The sequence below is a fragment of the Pogoniulus pusillus genome, chromosome 18 (assembly GCF_015220805.1).
Source record: "Pogoniulus pusillus isolate bPogPus1 chromosome 18, bPogPus1.pri, whole genome shotgun sequence".
NCBI lineage: Eukaryota > Metazoa > Chordata > Aves > Piciformes > Lybiidae > Pogoniulus > Pogoniulus pusillus.
Window position 1 is genome coordinate 19,106,175 of NC_087281.1, and position 27,546 is coordinate 19,133,720.

A 27,546-nucleotide genomic window follows, 5' to 3' on the forward strand; every position below is an offset into this window, starting at 1 on the left:
TAAGGAGAGAACAAACACTCAAGGACTTTTAGGGAAATCTCTGATGGTAACATGTAGTAACTGAATCAGCTGTTCTGTTTACACTGCCATCTGCTCCTTAAACACATCCCTTCCCCTCCTGCCCCTTTTAAAACACTACCAGGACCGAATCCTACCATTCTGGGATTGTGTAGTAATACTAAGTTTAAGATCATAGCAAAAAAACCAAACCAACCTGCCCCCAACATCCCACAACTAAGCAAAACCAAATGAACAAACCCCCAAAACCAACAATCCCCCCCAAAACAAAATGTAGAATAAAAAAACATGCCTCCTGTGGTTTATTGGGGTTTTTGGGGGCAGTTTCATATGCAAGTGCCACACATGCAAAAACTGAAATCATAGTTACTCAGAGAAATCACATTCTGGTACAAGCTGGAACAATCCCCTGAAAGCCTTTGTAATACAACTTACACTCACATCACCTTGGCTCTAGCCTTGAGAATTGTGGTAAAGGGTTGGACTTGATCTATGAGGTCTCTTCCAACCTTGTTGATACTGTGATACTGTGACTAAGGGGTAGGGCTGATGTTTCGAAAATGTAAAAGAACAACTCATGAACATGTACAAAGCTAACACTATATTGTTGGCTCGTCCAGGTGGGGCTGCAGTGGGGGTGAAAACATTTGCTGTCCCCTGTGTACTGCCATCGCCCATACTACTGACACGCTCCCCAGTCGGCTCATGTGCCCGTGCCTGGCCAGACCTGGCAAGTTAGACTCCTAGAGCAGATGGGCAGCAGTCAAGGATCTCCCTGTGGAGTTGTGATTGTGAGAAGACAGAGGCCCTGTCACTGCTGGCTGACTTCCCAGCCCCCTCTCCAGGCACTGAGCCAGCTTCTCACCTTGTTCCCTTCCCTCCCCAGCAGACTGTAACATGCTGTTGGGCTCTGTCCTGCACGATCAGGGAGCACAATTAGGGTTCTACACTCATCATTACTTTTTGGTGTTGTTTTTCACTCATTCAGTGATTTTAAATAACCTCTGAGACAGCACAGCCCCAGAAACTGCACTGTCCACACACTGAGGAAGCCAAGAGTCAAGTGTAGAGAGAGGAGGGAGGAGAAAGAAGAAGAAATAGCAAGAAAGAAGAATGACAGAAACCAACTCTCTGACTGAAAACAAAGTATTACTGAATTACCACTGGCATGGTTAAAAAACAACCACCACCAACAGAAAATCCCAGGACTAGTGCCATGAACAGATCTCATTTTCAACAACTCTTCTTCTTCCCTCTCCCACCTCCACAGCTGTGCTCAATTAGTACTTCAGGGTTCAAGGAATTAACTGGTTCAGAAAATGTATTCAGATTAAAGAGAAATAAACCCAAAATTGTTGTTTCAAATACAGGGTAATTCACTAGTCCAGCTCATCATGTGGCACTAAACAATGTTTCTGACACAGCTGAGTGTGGGAATAAGTGGCTCGTGGCTGGGTGCAACAAGATGTAGGAACTGCTTATGCCAGTGGTGCCATTTAAAAGTACACTGATGCCATTGCAGCCTCCAGTTCCTCTCAAAATCAGGCCCCTCAGAAATTCCAGGTGTCAAGCCTCTGTATTTGTTTGCCTTTATCTTGCACAGCCATTTGCCTCAGAACGAAGGCAGTGCTGGCACTTGCTTGGGATGACATTTCCCACATGCTTACACAGAGGTCCACGGCGACACAAGAGATGCAGAGAAGCCCTGTCAGGGGATCCTCTCCTATGCAGTTTGCTCACTGGATGCAGGATCACAAATTCTTGAGTACAAAGGAAAGGTCAGAATTAATTTATTTCAATTGCTTGTTTAACTTCAATGACCTCTTGGGAGCTAGTTAGTTCTCCAGGTAACATTTATCTAAGCATGTCCTGAAGGTGCCAATGTTGGCCTTTGTTGCTAGCCCAAGTCATTAAAATGCTGATTTCTCAGCCGAGTACCCTGCTGCAGACAGTTTGGCACAGGAATGTTACAGCTCTCATCCATGCGGACGCATCTTGCACTGCCTGCTAGGCCCTTTTGCCTTGGCATTAAAAAACAGACATAGAACCAAAATGCTTCCCACCCCAGGTCACAGGAGACACAAAAGAGAGAGGCCTGACAATATTTCCTACCCACCTAGCCATATAAAAGTTCTGATTTACTGAGAAGCAGACATGGATCTATTTTAATTGCATAATGGGCGATCCATGGCAAATACAACTGCCCAGAGGTAAAAGGTCTCCTCTCTACTCACAGAATAAAGCACAGGCACACTCTGCTTGAGCTGCCCTGTGAACAGCAGATAGCTCAGCAGCTCAGCTGGTTAACTGCCTGTGGGAATGTTTCATTAATCTAGGTACAGAACTGCAAGCAAGGAAGAAACTCCTAAGACTGCAGACCACTGGTCTTCCCAAAGACCACCCACCCATCCAGCCTGTCCAGGTCCCTCTGCAGGGCTCTCCTACCTTCCAACAGATCAACACCTGCTCCTAGCTTGGTGTCATCTGCAAACTTACTGATGCAGGACTCAATCTCCTTGTCCAGATTATCAATAAAGATGTTGAACAGGACTGTGCCCAGCACAGATCCTTGGGGAACACCACTAGTGACAGCTGCCAACTGGATGTGGCACCATTCACCACCACTCTCTGGGCCTGGCCCTCCAGCCAGTTCTTGACCCATATCACAGTGAATCTGTCCAAGCCACGAGGTGCCAGCTTTGCCAGGAGCTTGCTGTGGCAGACTGTTACTGTAGAATTCTACTTTCTACATTTTTGTCTGGAAAAAAACTTTCTTTTTAATTTGAACAAAGCCATGTTCATGTCACAGTGTCCTTGGGAAGCACCATGCTGCCCCTTGGGAGGCATCGTGCTGCCCCTCAGTAGGTATTTGATAAGCAAGCACCTCACAAATGCAAGCAGCCAACACTGCAGTTCAGTATGTGAACCATGTCAGGAAAGCAGACAAGCTTCAGCTATACTCCTTCCCATTTACATTTGGCCTCTAATATCAGTGATTTCTGTACTATATTTGCTATAGATACCCTCACTGTTTGAGACTAAGTTTAGACCTCCCATTTTAGACTATCTTTCAAAAGCAAAAAATTCAATGTAACTTAAAATTACCCAAATAGCTTTTCCTTTCCCCCTAATCATTTTATTGAAAGTAGAAAACATTTCTTGCCTCTTTTAACAGATTTTGTTGCCTAATTCAGCAAACATGAGAGAAATCCTTATTTTGCACTGTCTTGACTCTGACATCAGCATTTTTCCCATCAAATTTTTACTTTTTTTTGGAGCTATTTAAGGTATTTCATATCAATAGCCATAGATTATGTTGAAAAAAAAAACCCTGAATAATGAGAGCACTGGTGATCAGTTCAATTCTTTCCCCTTAGCAGAACTCAGCATTCCTCTAAATAGCATTTTCTGAGTATAAATCTGTTTTGTGAGTCTGATGATTGAGTACAGTCTGTGAGATAATTAGTGTACAAAAAAGTTTGATAGGATTTAATAAAAAATGTTCCCCTTGTTTTTTTGCCCTTCATTATTGCAGAGTGGGCTGCTCGTTTGCTAGATGGAGCTACAAAAGTGATTGCTTTAGAGACTGGGAAAAGCAATTTTCTTAGCTGATTCAGACAACAAAGCATAGTACTGCTTAAAGGAAGACTATAACTCTATCAGTAAAAGCATCAGTAAAGTTGGACTGTGGCTTGCTCTCTTTGCCTAATTATAATTGCATACATTTTTACTACTGGAAAAAAAGCTATTCTAAATACAATAGAGAGATTAGTAAGCTCACACACCTCTCTTCAAAGTCTCGTCTCTTTACTTGGATTAGCATTATGAAGCACTAGATTTCTTCCTAGATGAAGCATCCAAAAATTCAGGGACTTTTCTTCATCTTAACACATGAGGAATTAGGATCATAATCTTCTGTGAATGAACAAGGCTAAATCTCTACCAAAAAATGCAGCAACTGTTCATCCCTCTTTTTTTTTAACTTAGCAAAATTACTTCATCTGACAGTTATAAGTTCTAAATCCATCAGTACTGGCAGCAGTGACTTCTAAATGTGCTGGTTAGCAACACCACCACTTGTGCCATCATATCCAAAATGTGGTCCTCAAACATTCATAGCTCTGCTTTGGGTTCTCTTGGTTTCCTTTCCATGAAGGAGAATCTCATTTCTGGAAGAAGAAAAAGCATACTGCAGCGTAGGTGGAGAGGTGAGGACAGAGTATGCTTCCTCAGGGAGCAGTCTTGGTATTAAGCTGCTGCTTTTTATCTTTGCAACGCCTTCATAACACAATCCAGTTTTTCCTAGGCACTTTCATTACATAATTCTCAGAGCACCCCTACAGTATTACCTACAGGCTACCAAAAGCCACCAGCACTAGCTGACCTAGCTGTGACTGTAGAAGGAATGCAGAGGGACAGTGAGAAAAAATCTGGGCTGGCCAGCAGCATGACCACTTCCTTTTACTACTACTTCTCCCTTGTCTCTCAGCATCTTTCCCTACCTCTTTCCTTTGATCTTATCCTATTATCCAGCTAAGTCAGCCTTTAACTTTTATATATTTTTTCCAGTTCATTCTGATCTCCATTGCAATTATTTTTCTCTTATCTATTTTGTCACAAGCCCACCAAGGATATGTTCCACCTGTTGCCAGCATTCTTACCTAATCTTTGACTAATTACTCAGTTTTCTGTTTCTGCCCTTCATGTTTCTTATCCTTTATTTAATTTTCCCCACTACTTTTCTCCCGTGTCATCCATCCTCCCTCTCCTTCATTCTGTTCCACTGAAGTTTTAGAATGCACTGCTACCAGGCATAGTGTTTTGTGAATGAAAAGAACAACAAATACACTCAAAAGTGATTGCAGGAGGTAAAGTGAAAAACCGTCCATACACCACAACAGATTGCTGAACTTCATGACAAGGCAGGTCCTAACTGACAAAAAAAGATATTCAGATCAAGGGGAACATCCCCCTCCACAAGTGTGTGGTTCTGCTGATCCCAGCGGTACAGACCCACCTTCAGTCTGTTTGCACTGTTTTATGGCTGAGAACAGCTGCTTTGCAACCCTTTGCTTAAGAACTTCTGTTTCTGAAATCTTGACATTGCAACCATTGTAATGTGCTTTCAATGTACTTTTGAAGCTTAATATAGATATTACACAGTCCCAAAAGTCTGCTGGTATTTTTTCCCATGGCTTTATTTAAACATGACTCCTGAGATTAAAAGCATCAAGAACAGAGGTGTGTTTTAGAGTTAGTGAAGTGATTGTCAACTTCTCCACTACATAATTACTAATATTTGCACACTATATGCAGTTACTATTCTGCTCAAATGAAGGAAAAGATAATGAATGTATTCTGTTCTCAAGGGTATTAGAGACAATCACTCTAGAAAGTTGTTCAGTAAGAGATAGAAATTACATAGAATAACATAGAGATCCCATTCTGGGAACTCTTCTGCCAGTTGAATTACTTTAGAACAGCCTTGATGTAATTTCTTTTCTGACCATTAAGGTGTGCAAAAACTCACTACACCCCAAAGTGCTGTAGAATCATGAAGTTCATTTGAAAACTGGTAAGATTACCAGAAGGATCACTACTCTTGTAATACAGATAAGCTTGGTAACTAATACGGTTATAAACCAGTGACATTCGGTTACATGGTTTTACTTTATGGCATAACAGTACTGGGTGCAGGAACCCAAGGGTAGGCACAATTGAGAAGCCTTTCCAAACTGTTTATCAAAGGAAAGCCAAGTGATGCCAGTTAAACAGTATCACCTTGGTTTGGACATTTATTAATGCTCTTAGATGCCTCTGACAACTTCTCATATGACTTTGAGCACACAATACTTTAACTGTACACGTGAAACAGGAGTGATTGAGGTAAGCGGTGAAGAAGGTAGAAGAATGTAGCAACAGACTGAAGTGTCTGTCTCATGTCCTTTCAGATGATGGTTTTCTCAGAGCTGACTTTGTAGTTGCATTTCAGTCCAGATGACATAAAAAACCAAGTAACCAACCCCACCCTCTCTCAAAAAAAAACCCAACTGGAAAAAGATGACACTCACCATCGCTTGTGAGGCTGAAGCCTGCTTGCATACAGTAACAATCAAAAATGCACCAAATCATATTAGTGAGAGTTCTGTGACTGACCAAGGTGCAGTTCTAGAAGAAAATTCAGGCTTCCAGTAGATATGAAACATGTAGGAATCCCATAAATTAACAAGACAAAATTCACTGAAAATAAAGTAACCCACTTCCTTTGGGGAATTAGCTTTCACCTCTCTTCAGGATGAGATAGTGCTGGTGCTTTCACTTACAGGAGAAAGTATGGGGTGCCAAAATTTCTCCAAAGGGAGCACAGCTACTTAACAAATGCTTTCTGAGTTCACGTGGTCCTGGCAGCGTTTATCAGCTCATTCACTAACTGTAGGTGGAATGTTGCAGTTATCCATATGTTTTAAGAATGTCACAACTAATTTCTGCTAATGCCAACGATTATTGTACTGAAAATTGTCAGTGAGTCAAGCCAATTACTGCCATATAAGAAGAATCCACTCCAGCATGTAAACTATTAAGCAAGACTTGGATACAGTCCTCGTGATACAAACCTGCTATGTTGGACCTGACTAGCTGCTACCAGACAAAGGCAATTTGGCTGTTCATAAAATGGCTGGGTTACCAACACTCATACTGCCCATTTCTGCCAAATCCATGAATGTACATGTATTAGTAAGGGAGTCAAGTGCAAAGACAGCTGCAAATTGAAATGAAGTACTAAACTATTGTTCAATCCACCATGAAAGACCTTTTCAATTACAAATGTCAAAGCAGAAAAATCACATTATTTCTACTAAACACCTAGCATATTAATAGTGCTTTTCAGTACACCTAGCCTTAATTCATTAAGGAAAAAAAAAGTGACATTCTTTACCTAAGGGTCTTTAAAACAATGACAACAGATACTGTGACTGGTATTTTGTAATGCAGAACTATTCATTACCAACAGGAGGGCACAGTCCCTTGGAACACAGCCCTTCCTCTCAGCAAAGCTACTCATTTCTAACTAAATGCTACAAACACAGATGCTGCAGCTTAGAATTGGAATTTATTGCTTGCATGTCTGGCTCTGATGGGCACAGAGCTTTTGGCTTAAGTAGAACATTTTCCCCTCTCTCTCTTTGCAAAACAAGCCAGGTACAACCCAAAATATGCCTGCACATGTTCCTGTGCAACCTGATCTATGTGCACCTGTGCTAGCAATGGGCTTGGGCTCTATGATTTCCAGTGGTCCATTCCAACCTATACCACTCTGTGACAGGTTTATATTCTCCTTCTAAACAATTATAAAACTATTAAAATCATCTTTGAAACCAATCTAGACCTTTCCCATGCCCCAGAGCTAAGTACTTCTGAGGCTACTCCCTGCAAGGGCTAGTCTACTTTATTCTTAACATAGCCAGTGGCAGCTCTTTTATAATCTGCTCAAGGTCCACTGTCCCTGTGTTTGGTACAGCTTCCCCTTCTACTGAAACCAAATCTTCTTGGCTGAATGTAAATGAACGTCACTGTGGTTTACCCTACCAAAGGCTTTCACAAAGCTCCATGTTGCCCACAATCCACATATTTTTCAGGCCCAGAGAAACTTACCAGGAAAAACTCTCTCTTACTCCTATCTTTATCTTTTCTAGAGACAACTACAGTTTCTCCCTCCCAGATGATGAGCTCCACATTCACGGGGTTTGCAGTGTACCAAGGTTCTAGGTTAAACAAGTGCTTAACTCACAGCTGGTTTCCTAAGGAGAAAGTGGACTGATGTTTCCTGGGTGATCTCCATCTTTGCTATGATATAACAGAAGTTTATCAGTTCTTCTGTGTTAAAAATACGACATCTTCTTCCCATCCCCCTACAACTAGATAGGAAAAGGAAATAGGACTGTGGCCAAAGGTAAGAACTCATGTCCCACAAGCATCACAGCTCCAAAACTATGTAGCACTTTAAGTGCTCCAACAGAAGCAGACAGAATACATTACCAAACACATACTATGATATATAAATCACGTTCATTATTGCTGTCTTTTGTACAATAATTTCATTGAAACAGAAGTACAGGGGAAAAAGCCCAAACACTAAAGGTCCCTAGGCATTACACAAATTCTAAACTTCATGGTGGCATGGCAAATTAAGCCTATTTAAACCAAGTTCCAGCAGACCTACTGCCCTTACCAACCCCCCCCCCCCCCCCCCCAGCTATGTGTTTCCTATCTCAGTGTTATGTCTGTAAGATCATTCACTGAGTACTGCAGAAATCTAATGCATATGACAATTATGCCAGCCAAAAAAAAAAGGCAATCTGTAGCCAAATCAGTCCCCTGAACTGTCTTACCACATGATCATTCATGCAAGAAGGAAGGCAGGGACAACATATGGTGGGGAGGGCAAAGAGAAAGCCGGGATCATGCAACTGCCCAGGCATAAACTGATTTGTCACAGAAGAGTGTCTGTCAGTGTTTACAGTCTAAATTGCACAAATAAACCACAAAAATAGCTAGATCTCCACTTTCTACGAATTTCTTTGTCTTCCTGCAATAATGTTACTTTTTAGTTTCTCTGTTTTCGTTGCATCTGTTTAAGGGAGTGTAGTCCTGGGTAAATGCATGTGAACTGCTCAGTGAGTAACAGCTGCACTTGTGATATAGTGACTAGACCAGGCCCTAGCACAATGACTTTATATTACTCTCCAGTTTCAGTGATAACATTGATAACTATTAGTTGAGCTAGTTGATTTTTATTTAAAACAGAAGAACAGACTCCTCTTTTCATATCTGCCTTAGCTACCTCTGACAAAAACACCCCACCCATTCCTTGCAAGTGCAGGAAAAATGATTCATGAAAAGGGAGTAATAGGAAAAAAGCAAATAGAAGAGGAATTAAGAAAAGCAGTTTGAAGAAAATAAATCCATTGGCTTGCCTTAAAAAGCATTAACACTATCAGCTAAAATAAGATCAAAATTAATAAGGAATTTAGACTCTGTACGTGTAAGAAATGACACAACAGCCTGGAGGCAACAGAATTTAAATGTTATTGAGGCACAAAGACTGGTACAGAATTATGTGTAGGGTGTGGGAGGGCTACAAGAAATATTTCAATCTAGTAAACTGAACCACAGCTGAGAAAAGGCTAAAACAATAACCTTGGAAACAAGCATTAATAACCTACTGTAAGAGCACAAGGAGGATAAAGAAGACCATGTTTGTTTACACGCATGTACTAGGTTTAGCTTGGAGTTAATTCTCCTCAAAGCATCTTTCTAGTGCTGTGTTTTGCAGTGCTGTAGCTGGGTGATGATAACATATCAGTGTTTTGGCTACTGCTGAACTCTGCTTTCCCAACATTTCCCCACCTCAAGAGTAGCACGCTGAAGAGTTGGGCAAAACCTTGGGAGGGGTCGCAGCCAGGGCAGCTGACCCACACTGGCCAAAGGGGTATTCCATGCCATATGATGTCAGCTCAGAAATAACAACTGAGTGAAAGAAGAAAGTGTGGGGATATTCATCCATGGTGTCTGTCCTCCAGAGCAACCATTACACGTGTTAGAGCCCTGCTTCCTGGGACCGAAGATCATCTGCTGATGGGGAGTAGAGGATAACATCTCTCTGTGCTTTTGTTTCCGTGCACAGTCTTTGCACTTTGCCTGTGCTTAGCATTATTAAATTGCTTCTACCTTATTACTGACTTCTATTCTATTTTCCCCTCTCTCCTGTCCATCTAAGGAGGGGAGTGATAGAGTGACTTTGGTGGGCATTTGGCCTCCAGCGACGGCCAAACCACCACAGTCATTTTTGGTATGTTGGCCAAGAAATATAACATAACTGCATCTTTGTTTTAAGCTTGTTTTAGTTAAGATAGAAGCTCCTCTGCTGGTCACGGAACTTGCTAGCAGCATTCCTTTGTTTTGGAATATTTCCTTTGTTTGGGAACATGTTGAGACAGATAATGTGTTGCCTCCTGGTGTTGGTAGCCCTGCTGTTTTGTGGGAGTTATGTTGGGAAATTATCATCTCTTCCTCCCCACCTGAGATGAATATAGAGTCCTATTATGCAGGCCCCCAAGGTTCTGGTTCACACCTATGTGAGCTCTTTAATACTGCTGATCAACGTCACTGGCACGCTATGGGCTTTGTGGAACATGGTGCCATCACGGCATGAAAGGAGACAGCCTTCAGGTCAGGAAATAGTGAAATGTGACCCAAGATGGCCAGTCCCTGGGTGGCAGGGATGTGGAAGGATTTGTGCAGATTCCTAGGATGGTTATCACATCTCATACTCTAGGACTTGACCCCAGAAGAGTTGAGTTAACCTGGTAAACTGATGTGACACCTGATAGAAGAGTACCTCACCTACCCCAATGAAAACCAGCAACTTCTAGCACTCTGCTGGGGCCTGGCCTGTGCTTACTGAGCCACAGTTCAGTACTCTAAGAGGACTGGGGCTGAGGCAGGTAACCAAAATGTCACCTGAGGATAGCATCGCTGAGATGGGGACCCAAACAACAACCAGAGTGATTGCCCCAGTCGTGAAAAAGAAGCAGTGGTCAAGAAGGTCAGTAGGTCCCTATCATCGGTTAGTAAGGCATGAGGAGGACTGTGATCAAGAGGCTTGTCCATCAACTGGGAGATAAGAGGGAGTGAGATTAAGCAGGAAGCAGAGACTATCTGATCTCTGACCTCAGCAGAGCTTGGAAACATGCATAAGGATTACAGCTGCCAGCAGGAGAGTGGGTTGCCACTTGGCTGCTCCAGTGCTGGGATAACAGAGCTCGGTTTCTGTACGTCGTACCTTTCACAACAGAGTCACACACATACATGCATATTATTTGCACACATGTATGAAAGTGAAATACAGTTTTAAGATTAAATGTAGAGAAGCAATACTACCCACCCTACAACTTCACATATAAACATAGGATGGTCATTTATAGCCTCTTTAGTAGCAATTTTGACGTGATCTGGAAGAACTTAACATGAGGTAGATTTTAAAAAACAAATGCACCTTTTTAAAACTTAGACTAGGGAAAACAAGTGCTCAGATCTGGCTTTTGATGTTTGTGCTGCTCTTAGTAATCACTAGTTGTTCCTGAGAGGCAGAAATAGCATGCAACCTCATCTAAGGGTGATGTGAAAAGAAATTCCTTAATAGTGCGTTTGCAGAGCACTCAGATATTACAGTGAGAAACAGCACAGAAAAGCCTACGTGGAAGTTAATCATTCTGCATTCAGTGTAGTATCTGGCAGATGCACAATAAAAAAAAAAAGCCTGGAGACACACATTAAATATGAAGATGAAAAAAGATTCCAGTCATTGCCAGCAGAAATAATATCCCCTGCATAGGCATCATTTGCCTTAGGCAGTAAATGTTTGATGTATTCCCATTCTATACAAGGGGGAAACTCAGAATCGATGTGGTGAGATTACAGCAAGCACCAGTCAGATATTCTATACAAAATATAGAATCTGATAATGTAATTAAAGCCTATCACAAATATATGCTCTGGGACTAATATTTCCTCATTTCCACATGCTTAATTTCATGACTAAATAACACTCCCACAGGGCAGCAATTCTCAGCAAATGTACATTATCTCAGCACTCAGAGGCCCTTGTCACCACACTTCTAAGTGTGTTATGTGTTGGCACAGTAAATCAATCCATGTTCCATGTTGCAGCTGCTAGACTGCTTTGGTAATCAAGCTACAGCAAGGTCAAGAGTCAGGATAGCAAATAAATGGGAAAAAAAGGCTAAAGGGTGGCAAGAAACCTGCATGTTTACAGCTACCTCACATAGCTGTACTAATACTGCAACTGTAAAATACATCAGTTATCCACATGAATTATACTTTATCTTATCCCATTAGCTCAAATCTGAACTAAAATTGCAAATTTCTCCTCTGTTAATCAGTAGGGATGGCTGTTGGAGGGGAAGGTTGTGAAAGGGGGACTTTAGATTGCACACTTGAGTTCGGAAAGGTCTGTCACAGGTTCTTTCCACAGTACTTCAGAAATGGAGAGAAGATGCAAGGGGACTCCATGCACACCTGCCTATTAAAATAAAAGATGTGGCAGAATAGTCTGCCTGGCAGAAAGTCTAAACATCTGTGCTGAGATGCAGCAGTGCTGTAACATATCATGGTTCCTAGGATGAAAAACTCCCAAACCACTGATTGCCTGAGACAAAATGGATGACCAAGCAACCACATAAAAAAGGTTCCTCAAGCAACCACATATAAACCTATTCCACAGCACTGAGACTAAGATTTTCACCTGCACTACTTAAGTCAGAAAGGTCACACCACCTCAAGATGCAGATTGAGGCATAAAACAGTGGGTTGAGGAACTGCAGCATCCTTCAGGGTTCGTGGGCAGTATGTCAACAGGTACATTCTGGGGCTGACACCAAAATTATCCTTCATTCTAATCCCAGGAACCAGCCTGCAAGCACAGTGACGCAGATTAAGAGCTTTGGTCACCTAGTCTGCTGAAAATAAAGGTAAGGCTCTTCCACATTCAGTGGGCAACTGAAGCTGTTTCCCATGGTTGAGAGGACAGCTTAGCCTACTGCCTGGACAAAGTCTGAGTCACATACAATCTGCCTGGGAAATAAGAAACTAACCTATGCTTGCCAAGTAAGGTGAAAGCAGGCTCAGAAATGCGTGAAACTCCTTGAACCCCATAGGCTATGTGCTGTCTCTCCATGCTCTCCACGCTACTCCAAGCACACGGGAACAAGCAGCCCAGTTGATTAGCTGGTGAGCCACACAGCACTGCTTGCACCTTCCTCTGCCTAATTTAGACAGACATTGCCAGTAGGAGTTCGGGTCTGTTCAGCCAAATATACTATTTCTCCATCTTGGGAAGCTTCAAAACTTGGCTGAGCTATTGATATGTTTACTGATTTCTTTCTCACAAGATGGAGCATTTCTATTAATAAAGGTGCATGGCAGACTTTCTAAGACCAATCAGACCAGTCGTGTGGAGAAAAAGAATTATCTTTGTGAACGCATATGCACAGTTTCCTTGCAAGGATCAATTCTGACTGATTTCTGAGGATGCATGTAGCCAGTGCTTCACAAGCAAAATCGATAACTTTAGTAGAGAGATGTTTCAGCAGAGCATAGCAAAGCTTAATTACATGTTTGTCTTCAGCTAAGACAATGGTTGTAAGTAACAGTAACTTTTTCTCAAGAAGACATGAAAAAGGCTGGCATGTTTCCCATTCCCCATGTTATGAATATTACTGAACTAATAGAAACAGAGATAGACATTTGAAGCTAGCCTACAGGTCGGCTTGTATTTGACACAAGCAGGACACACCACGCTGTTCATACAAAGGCTGCTCATTTCAACATAAAATTAAGGCAACTAAAGCTACCTGAATGTTAGAAGTTAAAAATAACAGTTCAGGTAGCTTTCCTGACCATAAAAAGCAATCAACAAAACTAAACGCTGGTGAAAGAGCTGACAATCACCATGCAAAAATTAAGACATTCTAACAAAAACCCCTCAAAAGTTGTAGAAACAGGCAAATCAAAGCATGGAATGAGGAGAAAAGCAAAACCCAAACCACATACATAGTGAGAAAATCAAGAAGTTAACAATAGTGATCTTTGGAAAAGTCCAACAGCACACAATGATATCTTCAATTATAGAGTTCAAAGAAGATGATAGCAAAACTCCCATGAATTAATACATCAAGCTAATTGTCCCTATTTTTTTTCTATCTCAGAGTACTCAAATGTATTTGAATACTCCAAGATTTCCTGTCTGAGAAATTAGAACAAAGCATAACATGAACTCAAGCTAGCAAATCTGTAAAAGCCTATGTTCTGTTTGATTGGTTGCTCAAAAAGCTAACAGGTCGGATTAATTCCCACATAAACCAAAGGCAGTGTCAGTGACAAACTTTGCTCCCTTTTTAACTAAAACTTGGTTTGTTGATGTTGTTTGTTTGGTTGGTTTGGTTTTGTTTGTTGGTTTTTAAAGAATAGTTTACAGTGTTGGATATTCACAATAGGGAACTTGGAACATTAGAATCATAGGGAAAAGAAGTCACTTTTTCAGTTTCACTGACATTGATATTAAAACACCTATTTCTTTTTCAACAGATCAGGAAAAGAATTCCTTATCTGACAAAGCTCATGTATTCTTGCATGCTTTCAAAGGATCAATATCACTTTTGGTTAAGCAGCAGAAACAATTAAAGCCCTGAAATAGCGTTATGAAACGGCAAGGTTCTGTAGTTATTACATTTAAATGACATGTCAATCTTGATCAAAGTATTATCTCTTTAAGGAAGGAGGATTTTCATTAGTAATGTCTTGTATTTGACTAGCAAGGAAACGATGTGGAATTCAAACACATAACTATTGATTTTTGCTGGAAAAGGGTGATCTTTACTCTCTACCGTACACAGACATGCTATGTTAGGCTGCTGCTACACATAGCAACTGTTTTGCTTAATTCATTTTTGAGATTTCCCTTTGTGATCCACATAGTAAGGTGTCAAAAATGATCACTATCAAAATATACAGGTTCTTTTTGCCCTTTGAAAAACATATCCTAACCTTTAAATCATACTTTTGTCAGAGTATATAAGTAATTCATAGAATCAGCCAGGTTGGAAGAGACCTCCAAGATCATCCAGTCCAACCTAGCACCCAGCCCTAGCCAGTCAACCAGACCATGGCACCAAGTGCCTCATCCAGGCTTTTCTTGAACACCTCCAGGGACGGTGACTCCACCACCTCCCTGGGCAGCCCATTCCAATGCCAATCACTCTCTCTGGCAACAACTTCCTCCTAACATCCAGCCTAGACTTCCCCCGGCACAATTTGAGACTGTGTCCCCTTGTTCTGTTGCTGGTTGCCTGGCAGAAGAGACCAACCCCCACCTGGCTACAGCTTCCCTTCAGGTAGCTATAGACAGCAATGAGGTCCCCCCTGAGCCTCCTCTTCTCCAGGCTAAACACCCCCAGCTCCCTCAGCCTCTCCTCATAGGGTTTGTGTTCCAGGCCTCTCACCAGCTTTGTTGCCCTTCTCTGGACACATTCCAGCACCTCAACGTCTCTCTTGAGTTGAGGAGCCCAGAACTGGACACAGTACTCAAGGTGTGGCCTGACCAGTGCTGAGTACAGGGGAAGAATAATTAATATGGTATTACTCAGGAGAAGTGTGTATGAGATTGCTAAAACTCCTAACAGATTCTAATTTCTTTCAGCCTGCTCTTTGCTGGTTTTCCATGCAGTTTTGCACAAAGCAAATTGAGTAATGTAGTGCCAGTGTGTAACCCCTCTGTGGATAGGGATTTTAAGGCTCAAAGCAATGATTAGGAAGGCAGACACCTGTGAAATATACTTGGTACAGAAAACCTTGTCAGTTGGCTAGGTCTGTCTGCAGGTGCATTTTCCTATGCTTCAGAGTCGTCAGTACCATGGACACATTATTATTTAGGTATCATTCAAAGAAGGTAACTGTCTTGTCACACCAGGTATGGCACTAGTCTCTCAGGTTACACTGCACATCATTAGAATGGCCATAGTGAGTTTAAAGACCTATCTAATCACTGCACCACTTTTACAACCACTTGCAAACTGGAAACACCAACTTCAGCAAGAGAGCTCAGATTTTGAACCTTCAAACCTTCTAGACAGGCAGACTCACAACTATGAACCAGAGAAAGTTGAAGGATTATAAGGGTAACAGTGCTAAACCAACAGTGTGCACCTGATTCTGCATCTTAAGTTAAAGGAACATTCTGTAGCAGTCAACGGCACAACAACATAAAGACCTTGGTCTTACCCTTTGTTTTCAAGTCGTTTAATACCTTGGATTCCACGGGCAGGATGTCACTCACTAGTTTTATCTCGATATTTCGGGATGCCAGTTCCAGCAGCTTTTCAAACAGACGCTGACCCTGGGAAGAACATTAAAGGGAAGCAGAACTTGTAAGACATGGAATTGTTCAAACAGCCTATCAACAAATGAAAGGTGCACGTTAAAACAACACAAAAATCCCTTTTCAAGATGCTTGGTAGGTTTGCAGAGCACTGTAAAAACATTAGTATATGCTTTTGCTGGCTTTGTTTTATTGCTTCTATTTTTCCCATGCCTATGGCAATGTATTCAGAAAATGATAGAAGATTCCACTGCTAAAATTCTCTTTATTCAACAGAGAGGGGGAGATGTTGGGTATAGTAATGTTACATAAAGTGATTTTATAGAAATGTCTGAATTTGGTACACTGAAGCACAAGCCAGGGGTTTGAAAGCAGGCCACTGAGCTGGGTGAAAGTGTAGGAACAAAGTGCCTCTGAAAGAAATGTGGTTTATGAAACAAGAGGCCTCCAGTCTAATTGTTTTATGGCCTTCAGAGCCTGGTACCATTTGGTGCCTGTTTTCTTACTTAGACGCCATAACTGTCTCCTTAGGATTAAGTTGATAAATCCTCTGAAGGGCTAAGATAATATAGCTTTGCTAAGAAAAGTTATTGTGCCTTGTTAGAAGATAAGAAATACATATCAAAGAATCACAGAATCATAGAATCAACCAGGTTGGAAGAGATCTCCAAGATCATCCAGTCCAACCTACCACCCAGCCCTGTCCAGTCAACCAGACCATGGCACTAAGTGCCTCATCCAGGCTTTTCTTGAACACCTCCAGGGACGGTGCCTCCACCACCTCCCTGGGCAGCCCATTCCAATGCCAATCACTCTCTCTGCCAACAACTTCCTCCTAACATCCAGCCTAGACTTCCCCCGGCACAACTTGAGACTGTTTCCCCTTGTTCTGTTGCTGGTTGCCTGGGAGAAGAGGCCACCCCCCACCTGGCTACAATGTCCCTTCAGGTAGTTAATGTAGCTAATGTATCCTAGCAATTAGTGCGTAATCCTAACCTAGTCCTAGCGCAAATGTATGCAACCAATCAGAGTCTAACATGATTTGTAATCCTGTTATGTAGCCTTCTTATAGAGAGTCTATAAACCCACGTTTGGGTGTAATAAACTGGAACTTGCTTATGTTAAGCCTTCTCCCTGTCTCTTCATCTGTACCCATGGTACTCAGCATGTGGCAGTATAGGTGCTGAGTAAATATGTTTCTAGATACGGTTAAGCCTACCCAAAATGTTAGCATAACAAAGAACTTTTTGTTGGAGAAATACTGCTTTGAAGGCCAAACTTGTTCTCTTCCTTTTCCCAGACTGTGCAATACTATTGATGGTAGGTGACACACAGAAAATGAAGTGTCCAGGGGATTTTAAGCTACAGAAACATATTCTGAAATTAACTTTCTTCCAAATAATTACAATTTGTTAAGCAAGGTTTAGAAGCTCGAGGTAAAATAATTTATTACATTTATTCTGTAACCTTTTTTGGTGTGTACATTGTTCTAACCATGGTACAATATATTCTCAAGTGGTCACATGCTCTTCTTCAGATGAGCTATAACAGGAAGGAAAACAACTACCCACGTGTATTCCATATGTTTTTCCTTTTTTAAACTGTTATAACTTCAATATTTTAAGCCCTATTTCTATTAAAGAAAAAGAAGGGGAACCTTGAACTGACCTAAATACATGTTAAAACTGAAATAACCAAGTTCCACGTAAAACATTAAATTTTAAACCACATTTTTCCATATTCAACAAGAAAAAGTAGATCTTCTAAATGGAGGTCTAATTTTTACATTCCCTATTTTAACTTAAAGAAAAATGCTTAGAGGCACCTAACTACACAACATCAATAATAAACTATCACTACTATGCTATTAACACAGCCACAGGGTCTGTTTTCTTGCTGCCATTCTAGCTTATTGCAGCAGACACTAGTTAGTGTTAGCAGTCGAATACACAAAGCTCTGAGTTTACACAGCTGACCAAGTCCCTACTGTACCTACACACTTCACATTAGATCCAATATAGTGTTGGCCCCAAGGTAAAGCTGAAACAAAGCAAGTGATACCAACTTTCAGACAAAGAGGTAGAAAAAGTTTTCCACATCTGAGGCCTGGCTAGGGGGACAGGCTCTGCTCACTTGCTCCCTCGGATAGGACAAGGAGCAATGGGTGTAAGTTGCAGCACAAGAGGTTCCACCTCAACACAAGGGGGAACTTCTTTACTGTAAGGGTCATAGAGCACTGGAACAGGCTCCCCAGGAAGGCTGTGGAAACTCCTTCCCTGGAGACTTTCAAGGCCTGCCTGGATGCCTTCCTCTGTGATCTGTGCTAGATTGTCTGGTCTTGCTCTGGCAGGGGGGTTGGACTTGATGATTTCCTTGGGTCCCTTCCAACCCCTAATATCCTGTGAATCTGTGAAATGCCAGAGCTCAGGCAGTCTTTGCACTCACTTCTTCCAGGTCAAACACCAGCAGTTTTAATTTTAATTACTTACATATTTGCAATAAGTAAGCATGAAAAATTAAGGACTAAAAGGCTGGCATGACATAAATTCATTTTACACACATAAACTGCTACTCTGAGTTTGTATGTGTTGATTTAATTTACTAGATAGAAAGACAGAAGAGACTGCTTCTGTTTGCTTCATCCATAAAAAAGTATTTTTGTCTAGAAGCACATTAGAAAGCTTTAGCATACAAAAACAAACATGGAAAAAGCATTCATAAAACTGATGAAACATGATTCACATAAATGCAAATGAATATATGAACTGCTCTGTTAAAGAAATGCTTAGAGAGTTAACCTCTAAAACCATTAAAATTGTTTCACAGAATGATTCTTTACCTTTTTTTCCCCCAGGGTAATTATTTTTACATATTATTGGCACTTCTACCTGCACAAGATTTTATTTATGAAAGATTTGCAAAAGCTTTGATAAACAAGGCTGCACTTTCTCTATGAATTTCTTGGACCAAAATCTTTAGAAGGACCTCATTGCTGAAACTAATTTTCTCTTGGTCATCTAATGTTAAACTTTGTGTTCTTGTTCTGCTTTTAAAATATACATAGGTGTTTTGGAAAGTATAAGTGCCAGGGTGAGGACTGCAATCTCCAGAACATCAGTAGGGTTTCAATGCACAAGTTTCAATTCACTTGCACAATGGAGGGCAAGGACAGGGAGGAATGGGTGCTAGGTTGGACTGGATGATCTTGGGGGTCTCTTCCAACCTGGTTGATTCTGTGATTCTATGACAGTGCAGGCATAACAGAACTGTCCAGCTCTGTGTCAGTTATTTGTCCAGCTCTAGGACCCCTAACAAAAGAGGTACATAGACATGCTGAAGTGGATCCAGAGTAGGCCACAAAGATGATCAGAGAGCTGGAGAACCTTCCCTATGGGGACAGGCTAAGAGATCTGTGGGTATTCTGCCTGGAGAAAAAAAGGCTTCAGGGAGAATCATAGTAGATTGGATAAGCTTGAGTGCTAGGTTGGACTGGATGATCTTGGAGGTCTCTTCCAACCTAGTTGAGTCTATGATTCTAAAGAGTCTATGATTCTAAAAGAATTAAAAAAGAATGATAAAAAAACACCTAACCAACCAAACTGAAAAAAACCCAAATGGCAGCATTTCCTGAGTTTTACCTGATCTTAGTATGATCCTTGACAGGTCACCTGTCTGTCTCTTACAGGCTAATGCTGACAGCTGAACAGCCTGTCCTAGGGGCAAACAGGTGACCTGGAGTGCAGCCTTGCATTCCAGTGAAGACATCTCTGAAAATACATCTCTTTTCCCATCAGGAACACCACAAGCCACATATCTATAAAACTATTTTTTTGTCCAGTTATGTTCACCAAACTGGTAAAACCTGCAACTGATAAAACACTTAAAGCATCTCTAAGTTCTGATGATTAAGATTAGGGAGTGCACACATGACAAATATTTGTGCTTACACAGGTATAAAAAAACCACCTCCTGGTGCCAAACTGGAAAGAATTCCCTCAGTCTCATCTGTCGCTGCATCATCCCTCAGCAGGCATTCATATGCTCACCAAGGCTTAGTCTAGACACTCTAAACAACTATGAAAAATTCACAACTTGCTTTTGGAAATCTCTACATACCATAATAAATCAAGGTACTAGAAATTCTTCTTTCGCTGTTGAAGAACCTGGCCTTTTGCACCATTAATATTAATTAGAAACCCTGTTTCTATACTTTCTGACATGTTTACTTGCAACTTTTCTGTTATGCTCTATGAAAAGGGAAAAAAAGACAGAACAGAAGGTCTGAAGAGTTTTGTCACTGCTGTCAGCACATTTGAAATGCTTCTGTGGAATACAAATCCTCATGCTGTCATTCAGATCACATTCCCTTTGTGAGACAATACAAGGCTGCTGTGTGACGATGTGACAGTATCAGAATCATGTCTATAATCTCAGCTTGTGAGTACAGAGAAACAGTAGCAGCCAAGTACTATGAAACTGCAGTATGCTACCTTATACCATATCTGCATTTTAGCAAACATTTCCACCAGAAATCTGCCTATCCTGAGAAATTATTCCCTTAGACTTTTCCCTGGGCTGTTTAAAAAAAAACAACCCTGAAAAAGCATGCAAAAAGCATTTGTTACACTACAACCTTGACATTCTCATGGCAGCTTTAAATTGTGTTACATCTGAAAAATCAATCCCAATTGTACCTGCCACAGCCACCTGGTGAGTGAGGGAGGAAAAAAATGTTATCATTACTAAAAGGCCTTGAAAATGTCCCCCTAAGCAATTTCTTAGCCATCACTAGGCAGACTGACTCTAGCCTGGTTGATTTCCCGTGCCTGATGCTGGTTTTAGCAGCATGTGCTTCTCATTAAAAATAAAACAGAGATGATGTGAACATGAAAATGCTCTATTTATTGAAGTACTCTAAAACTGAATCATTGTGCTCTTCAGTAACTTAAGATTCCTAGAGTTTAGACAATGCTTAGCTTTTTCTTTTCACAGAAACAAAATTTCCTATTTTTCTTCTGGATTTTTTTCTACATAATTATAATAATAATCTTTAAAGTTGTCCTATGATTAAGACCCTGGGTGTATGTATAAAACATCACTAAAAATCATAGCATGCTGGCAGAAACCAGCACATAAATCATGGAAACTTGTCTTTAATTTCTGCTGTTTAACAGAGAACAGAGAAACTCAAGTGATCTCCTCAAATTCATCTAACAAAACAGGCAATGAAAATGGACAGGACATCCTGTCACTTTAACCCCCCTTCTTTTTAAATTCCCAGCTATGCCTCCGTCTGTGTCTCCTGCACTGAGGAAATGCCACCATCTGAGAGGAGAGATGCAAAGATCAGCTTAGAGAAAAGAAAATACACTGTTATGCTGGAGATGTCATGGAACAGGCCATCCTGTGTGCCATTGCAAAGCACCTGCAGGATGGCCAAGGGATCAGGCCCAGCCAGCATGGGTTTAGGAAGGGCAGGTCCTGCCTGACCAACCTGATCTCCATTTATGATCAGGTTACCCACCTGGTGAATGTGGGGAAGGCTGTGGATGTAGTCCACAACACTGGTCAGGCTACACCTTGAGTGCTGTGTGCAGTTCTGGGCTCCCCAATTCAAGATAGATGTTGAGGTGCTGGAACATGTCCAGAGAAGGGCGACAAAGCTGGTGAGGGGCCTGGAACACAAACCCTATGAGGAGAGGCTGAGGGAGCTGGGAGTATGCAGCCTGGAGAAGAGGAGGCTCAGGGCTGACCTCATTGCTGTCTACAACTGCCTGAAGGGAGGTTGTAGCCAGGTGGGGTTGGTCTCTTCTGCCAGGCAACCAGCAACAGAACGAGGGGACACAGTCTCAAGTTGTGCTGGGGGAGGTCTAGGGTGGACATTAGGAGGAAGTTCTTGCCAGAGAGAGTGATTGGCATCGGAATGGGCTGCCCAGGGAGGTGGTGGAGGCACCATCCCTGGAGGTGTTCAAGAAAAGCCTGGATGAGGCACTTAGTGCCATGGTCTAGTTGACTGGACAGGGCTGGGTGCTAGGTTGGACTGGATGATCTTGGAGGTCTCTTCCACCCTGGTTGGTTCTACAACTCTATGAGCTCTTCTTTGTACTTTGCATTTTTTAATAACTGCCAAGTCCAGGTACTTAAGTTCTGGCACTAATATTTAGACTACCAAAATTAAAAAAAAAACCACTTATGATCCCTGGGCAATGCATGACTGAGTGACATGACTCATGGTCAGAGGTTCATTTCGAACCTGGACAGGCTAGCTTACATGAGATGCATTATCGGATGGAGCCGCAGACTTCTCCCATCAAGCCGTGTGCACAAAAGGTAAGTAAATAAAATCAGAACCATCTATTTTTTATCTGATCATTATAGAAAACAGATGCACACCTACTCTTCAATCATTTTCTGTTCATCCAAATAGCAATCCAGGAAGATATGTGCCATACTCATGCCATACCAATAAGCCATGATGGCATTAATTCTTTGTGAAACGTGAAATGAAAGCTGTGAGCAAGAACTTGCCAGAACCATAAAAGGTGAGATGAGACAGGGGAAATTAATTGTGAAAATAATGAAATTGGCACAATCTTATGTTCACCTCTCTCTTCACTGCATTTGAATTGAAAGCTACCCTCCAAAGCCATTTCCATTGTCCTCCGATATATCTAAAGCATCAGATTGCCACAGGAGGAGTCACATTCACATGTCACAAAAAACTCAAACAACCACCCTGTTATCCTGAAAATGCATGGATGGCAACACAAAGTCACCAAAACACATGGTTTTCTTCTGAATAAGAAAAGCAGGCGTAGAAAGACCCAGCATTTTACCTAACAAATATTTGTTTACTTGGCTGCTTAAGCTATAGAAGCATTTAAATCACTGTAGCATCCTGTGTTTGCACTTGGACTCTAATTTAGCAAGACTCATGAACTCAAGACAGCTGAGCACAGCAGCTGAGACCTGGACAGCTCAGTCAGCAATGACTATTTAGATTTGTAACAAGAAGACATGGATAGGTAACTGTCAAGGATGCTTGACAGAAAATAGAGCAGGAAATTCTTCAATTTTACATATGCATCTGTATATAACTTTTAATATATAAATATTTTTATATTTATATATATGTCTCAGTTCTAATTTTAAATCCCAGAGACTCATATATATTTGATAGAACCAAATAACAATTTTATAGAGTGCCCTTCTCTCTTCCCCCTTCTTTCCCAAAAGAAAGGAATTAGATGTAGAGAAAGGAAAAGGTAAGCACACCCAAATAATCTCACTCTGATTTGGAAGTTAAAAAAGAAGAAAAGTTTAACAAGAAATTAAAAAGGTATCTGAAGTAGGGAAGCTACACAGGCATAGGGAAGGGAAAACAAATCCCAAATGTGTAAATACAACCTGATTTTGATGGTGATGGCTTTGTCTGCCTCGTGGGTGATGGCCACGTGGTAAAACAAAGAGAACCAGGACCAGGATGGTGATGCTGGTAAGCAGGGAGGCAGGGAGCACAGAGAGAGAGAGAGAGAGAGAGAACAGGAAGCCCCCCTGCTTTTATGGGTCTTTAGACAGGAAGGGGAATGGGCTAACCATCACCTGGTAGTGTTCAGACCCACCCCTGGGAGGGGTCAAGACCACCTAGGGTCAGGTTCAAGGTCATCCCTGGAGGATTAACCCTGTACAACATTGGACATACATATAGACTTTAAATATATCTGTACATGTATATATCTGTATGTCCAATATACATTTGGACAAAATGGACAATATCTATACATACAGATAATATGTATATTGGGCATAAACCACATATGTTTGTACACAAAACTGCAGAGTTTCCTGTTGGATTTGTCCTCAATAAGTATACTGGACATATGTGTTCATATATGTATGCAGGTGTGTATGTAACTACACAAACAAACACATGTGCAGAGAAAGTAGCTAAACCTTATAACTGATGTAAGAAAGAAAAGGCCATCTAGCCTACTCAGCTTTTCTCCTTCAAGAACCTTGCTTTGCAATATGCCTTGAATATTCATAACATGAAAATTGCTAGTTAGAAAGCAGGATGTGTGTCCACATGGAAAGTGGTTTTGTCCTTACTTTCTGATAAAACAAGAATCATTTAAGAAACAACAAGAACTTACCCACTAAGCACCATACTGCTTAGAAGGTTTGCATCTCACTCCCCTATCTTTCATCGTGCTTTTGCTATTTCGGGGCAAATTTCTCTCAACTCAAATTGTAAAGACTTGAGAACATTCAGCTTATACTGCAGAAAATTACTAGATTACAATTACTGAAGCTTCTCTGAAATTTCACTTGAATTTTACAAGTGGAGAAAGCAGATGTAAGGATAGAAGTTTTCTTCCTTCCCTTTCACACACTAAGATTTGTGAATGTTCTCTGTGGCAAGGATTGGCTAAGAAATGCTGCCTCTGGGCAATTTCTTCAGCAATCAGATTGGCCAATAGCACTACACTGTTTTAGCATGAATAGACAAGCTTGACAGAAAGATCTATCAGCTGTTCAGCCCACACTGCTGTACAAATGAGGAAATGACTGGAATATTAATTGCCTTTAAACAGAAGCAATTACTCATTTTTGTAAGGCTCCTAGCAGGCAGAAATAGATAACTAGAAGAGAATATTATGGAAAATGTTTCCTTTTTCTGGCTTTAACAGGCATTTGGAGTATGAAAGAGCAAATCGAATTCTTACGTCTCTGCCATTCCCTGCTCTGACATTCAGCAGTATCTTACAGTTTTCACTTTGCATGTGAATGTGGAACAGTGAATGCATTTCTTACTTAACTACTGAACCCTCAATTTCTAGCTTGATATTTCTGTTCTCTGTTTGAGTTTTGGTTTTGTCTGCTGGTTTTGAAGCAAATGACATACTGAATTTGTTTCAGGCAAAATATTTTTTCAAGTTTCATGCACATACCTAAAAACATCTAAAGCACTACATCTTTGAATTCATCTGCTTGAACAACAGGACGGGGGTTTGAAGTTTCTTAGGCAACAAAATATGCTTCGCTACATAATTACGTAGGGAAAAATCCTCAATATTTGATACTCAATGAATTTAGTCATAAACTATATTCCAATATTTCTAAGCATTCTAAAAGAAAGGGTTTTCACTGCATTTTCCATTTGGCTGCTCACCTCAGATTTTTAGTCCTTTTAAATGGACACAAAGCAGAATTATTTTGAAGAGAAGTTAACATATGCCATTCAGCTAGGCTATAGCCTAATTCAAAAGAAGCAGAGTCCAGCTCATGACTTGAAAAGGCAGGTTATTTGCAGTACTATATTTAGTTGCTCAGAACACCAGACTTTATTATCTACCAAAATGCATCATTTTGTAGTTTATGGCGTAAATAGAACTAGAGAGGCAAGTGAAGAGTCTCTGACAGAGCATGATAGAGTTGATCCCACACAATTACCTGGCTGTCATTTTAACTCTATGTCATGTCAGCTGAGTGGCTTTTTTCCAGCAAAGAATCCATTTGGTGTAAAAGAAGAGATACTCTCAACCTACCAGTTCTTGGACATCATAGTTTCACAAGCAATATTTAGTGGAAATCTCCCTTGATCATATTCTGAGAAGATACCTTTCAAGAACAAAGCATTTGTTGGCACAGCACCATTGTAACACAAGCCTCTCTCATTCACTGTGATTTACAACTTTTCCTATTGCTCTTAATTGCAGACATCTTGGAACACTGCTTCCTCCCAAGACTCATTTGAAAAGGTATGAGAAATCATCTGATACTAAATTCTTCTTCCCAAGTGGAATTCTGTTCCACTGTTTGGCTACAGAATTGATCCACATGCTTGCTCTTTTACTTCATCATCTGCACCAAACAGCAATGCATACATTTATGCCTAGTGCCACATAATGTCTGGATGTGTTCACACTGGTACAGCTGTGCATGTTTAAGATTATGCAATGACATCCTTTCCTACTGTGGAAGCAATATGAATGCATGTTAGATGTGTTATCTAGCCCACATGCACCACCACTCTCAGAAAACTTGTGTTGGCAGGAAAATCCTCATAAGAAAATGTTCCAGAGGTTTATTACGTTTCTTTGGGGTAGTTTTTGGTTGGTTAGTGTGCTAGTTTGAAGCAGGCTAGAATGTTTTGGTGAGAAAAAGTAGATTATAGGCTGTGGAAGGAAAAAAATAGTGATGTCTACTCCCCTCAGAGTCTTGCTGAGGATGAAAGGAAAACATTAGATAACACTCACTTTCTGGCTGGGCTGCTGACTGAGCAACATCTCTCTAACACACCTTCCACTCACCTTTGCTTCTTAACCTCTTGGCTGAACCTCCATTCTTCCTTGGGACTGGGGTAAGGTTGAGAGGGGCAGGGGGAAGGTGCGGGGGTGGCTGAGAGCCCCTCCTGGGGACTCAGGTTTCTGGGAGGGCTGTTGTGTTTCTGTATTACCTTTTACCTTGTGTATTTCTGTCTATAACTGTATATACTGTAAATATCTGCTTGTATATTGTACTAGCTGTAAATAAATAGCTTCATTTATATTCCCAGAGCCGGCTGAGACTAGTCTGGGTGATTTCTAAAGTGGGGGGGGGGGGAACACCCAAACCATCACAGTTGGTTAGTTTTGGTTTGGTTATTTCTTTTTCCAGACTACTTCAGTAAATAGGTGGGCTACAGAGAAGGGCTGTAGTTCTGAAAAAATTAACTGTGAAACAACAAGAACAGATTGTTAAAGTCCCACCCTCTGGTCAGGCTAGAACATACCTGGCATGCTGATGGATGACTGTGATTGAGGTCCCACTGGGAAGATACTATGTCAACAGACTTTTCAGCCATATTAAGCAAATTCATCCAGCCTTGGAAAAGAGACAAATGAGATGGTGCACTGTCTGAATAGTTGATCCCTTCAGGTATATTTTCCACAAGAGCAACCCTGAGAATAGATAAGGAAAAAAAAAAACAAAAAACAACAAACCACCACTTAACAAAAACACTTTTTCTTTATTAATAAGTTCCAAATTGTAAAGGATGTCAAGTTTTTGGCCTATGGTTCAACATCCTCTCCCAGAGACTCAGCAGTGAGCCACCCTGCAACTTACTTTGAAGTTGCTACCTGTCAGGCTCTGCATTTCCCGAAACAATACAACTCAGAAATGACCTACTATTAATGCAGTAAAGCCAATTAAGCTTTTGAGGCTCTGCAAAATCCACACAGAAAAGCTCTTTCAACACAGTAAATTGGAATCAGTCCTTAAGGTGGAAATGAAACAATCTCTTCTTGCCTTAGTCACCTTTGCATTTAATTTCTCCTTTCCAATGCGGCAAGCAAGAGACATTCTCCCAGGTCTGTTTTTACAGCTGACATTTTATTATACTGCAGTCTCTGTAGATGAATTCTTCCTTTCCAGCTGTTTTAAGCTAACTAATTTTTCTCCTTTTGCTTATCTGCATAAGTCTCTAACTTGGATCCAGTGGTTAAGACAAGAAGAATTATGCCCTATTAATTTCCTGTTCTTTCTGTAAGGCTCCGTGATCTTACTGTCTAAATCATTCAAAATTACAG

At 41.0% G+C, this 27,546-nt stretch overlaps 1 protein-coding gene across 1 annotated transcript in view; it reads right to left on the reverse strand.

Annotated features, from left to right (window-relative positions):
• The window catches only part of PLD5 (phospholipase D family member 5), a 161,879-nt gene that overhangs the window by 42,034 nt on the left and 92,299 nt on the right, over nucleotides 1-27,546 (reverse strand). Inside the window, 2 exon segments of the mRNA XM_064158637.1 lie at nucleotides 15,877-15,991; nucleotides 26,748-26,916. Coding sequence (XP_064014707.1) covers nucleotides 15,877-15,991; nucleotides 26,748-26,916 — 284 coding nt within the window.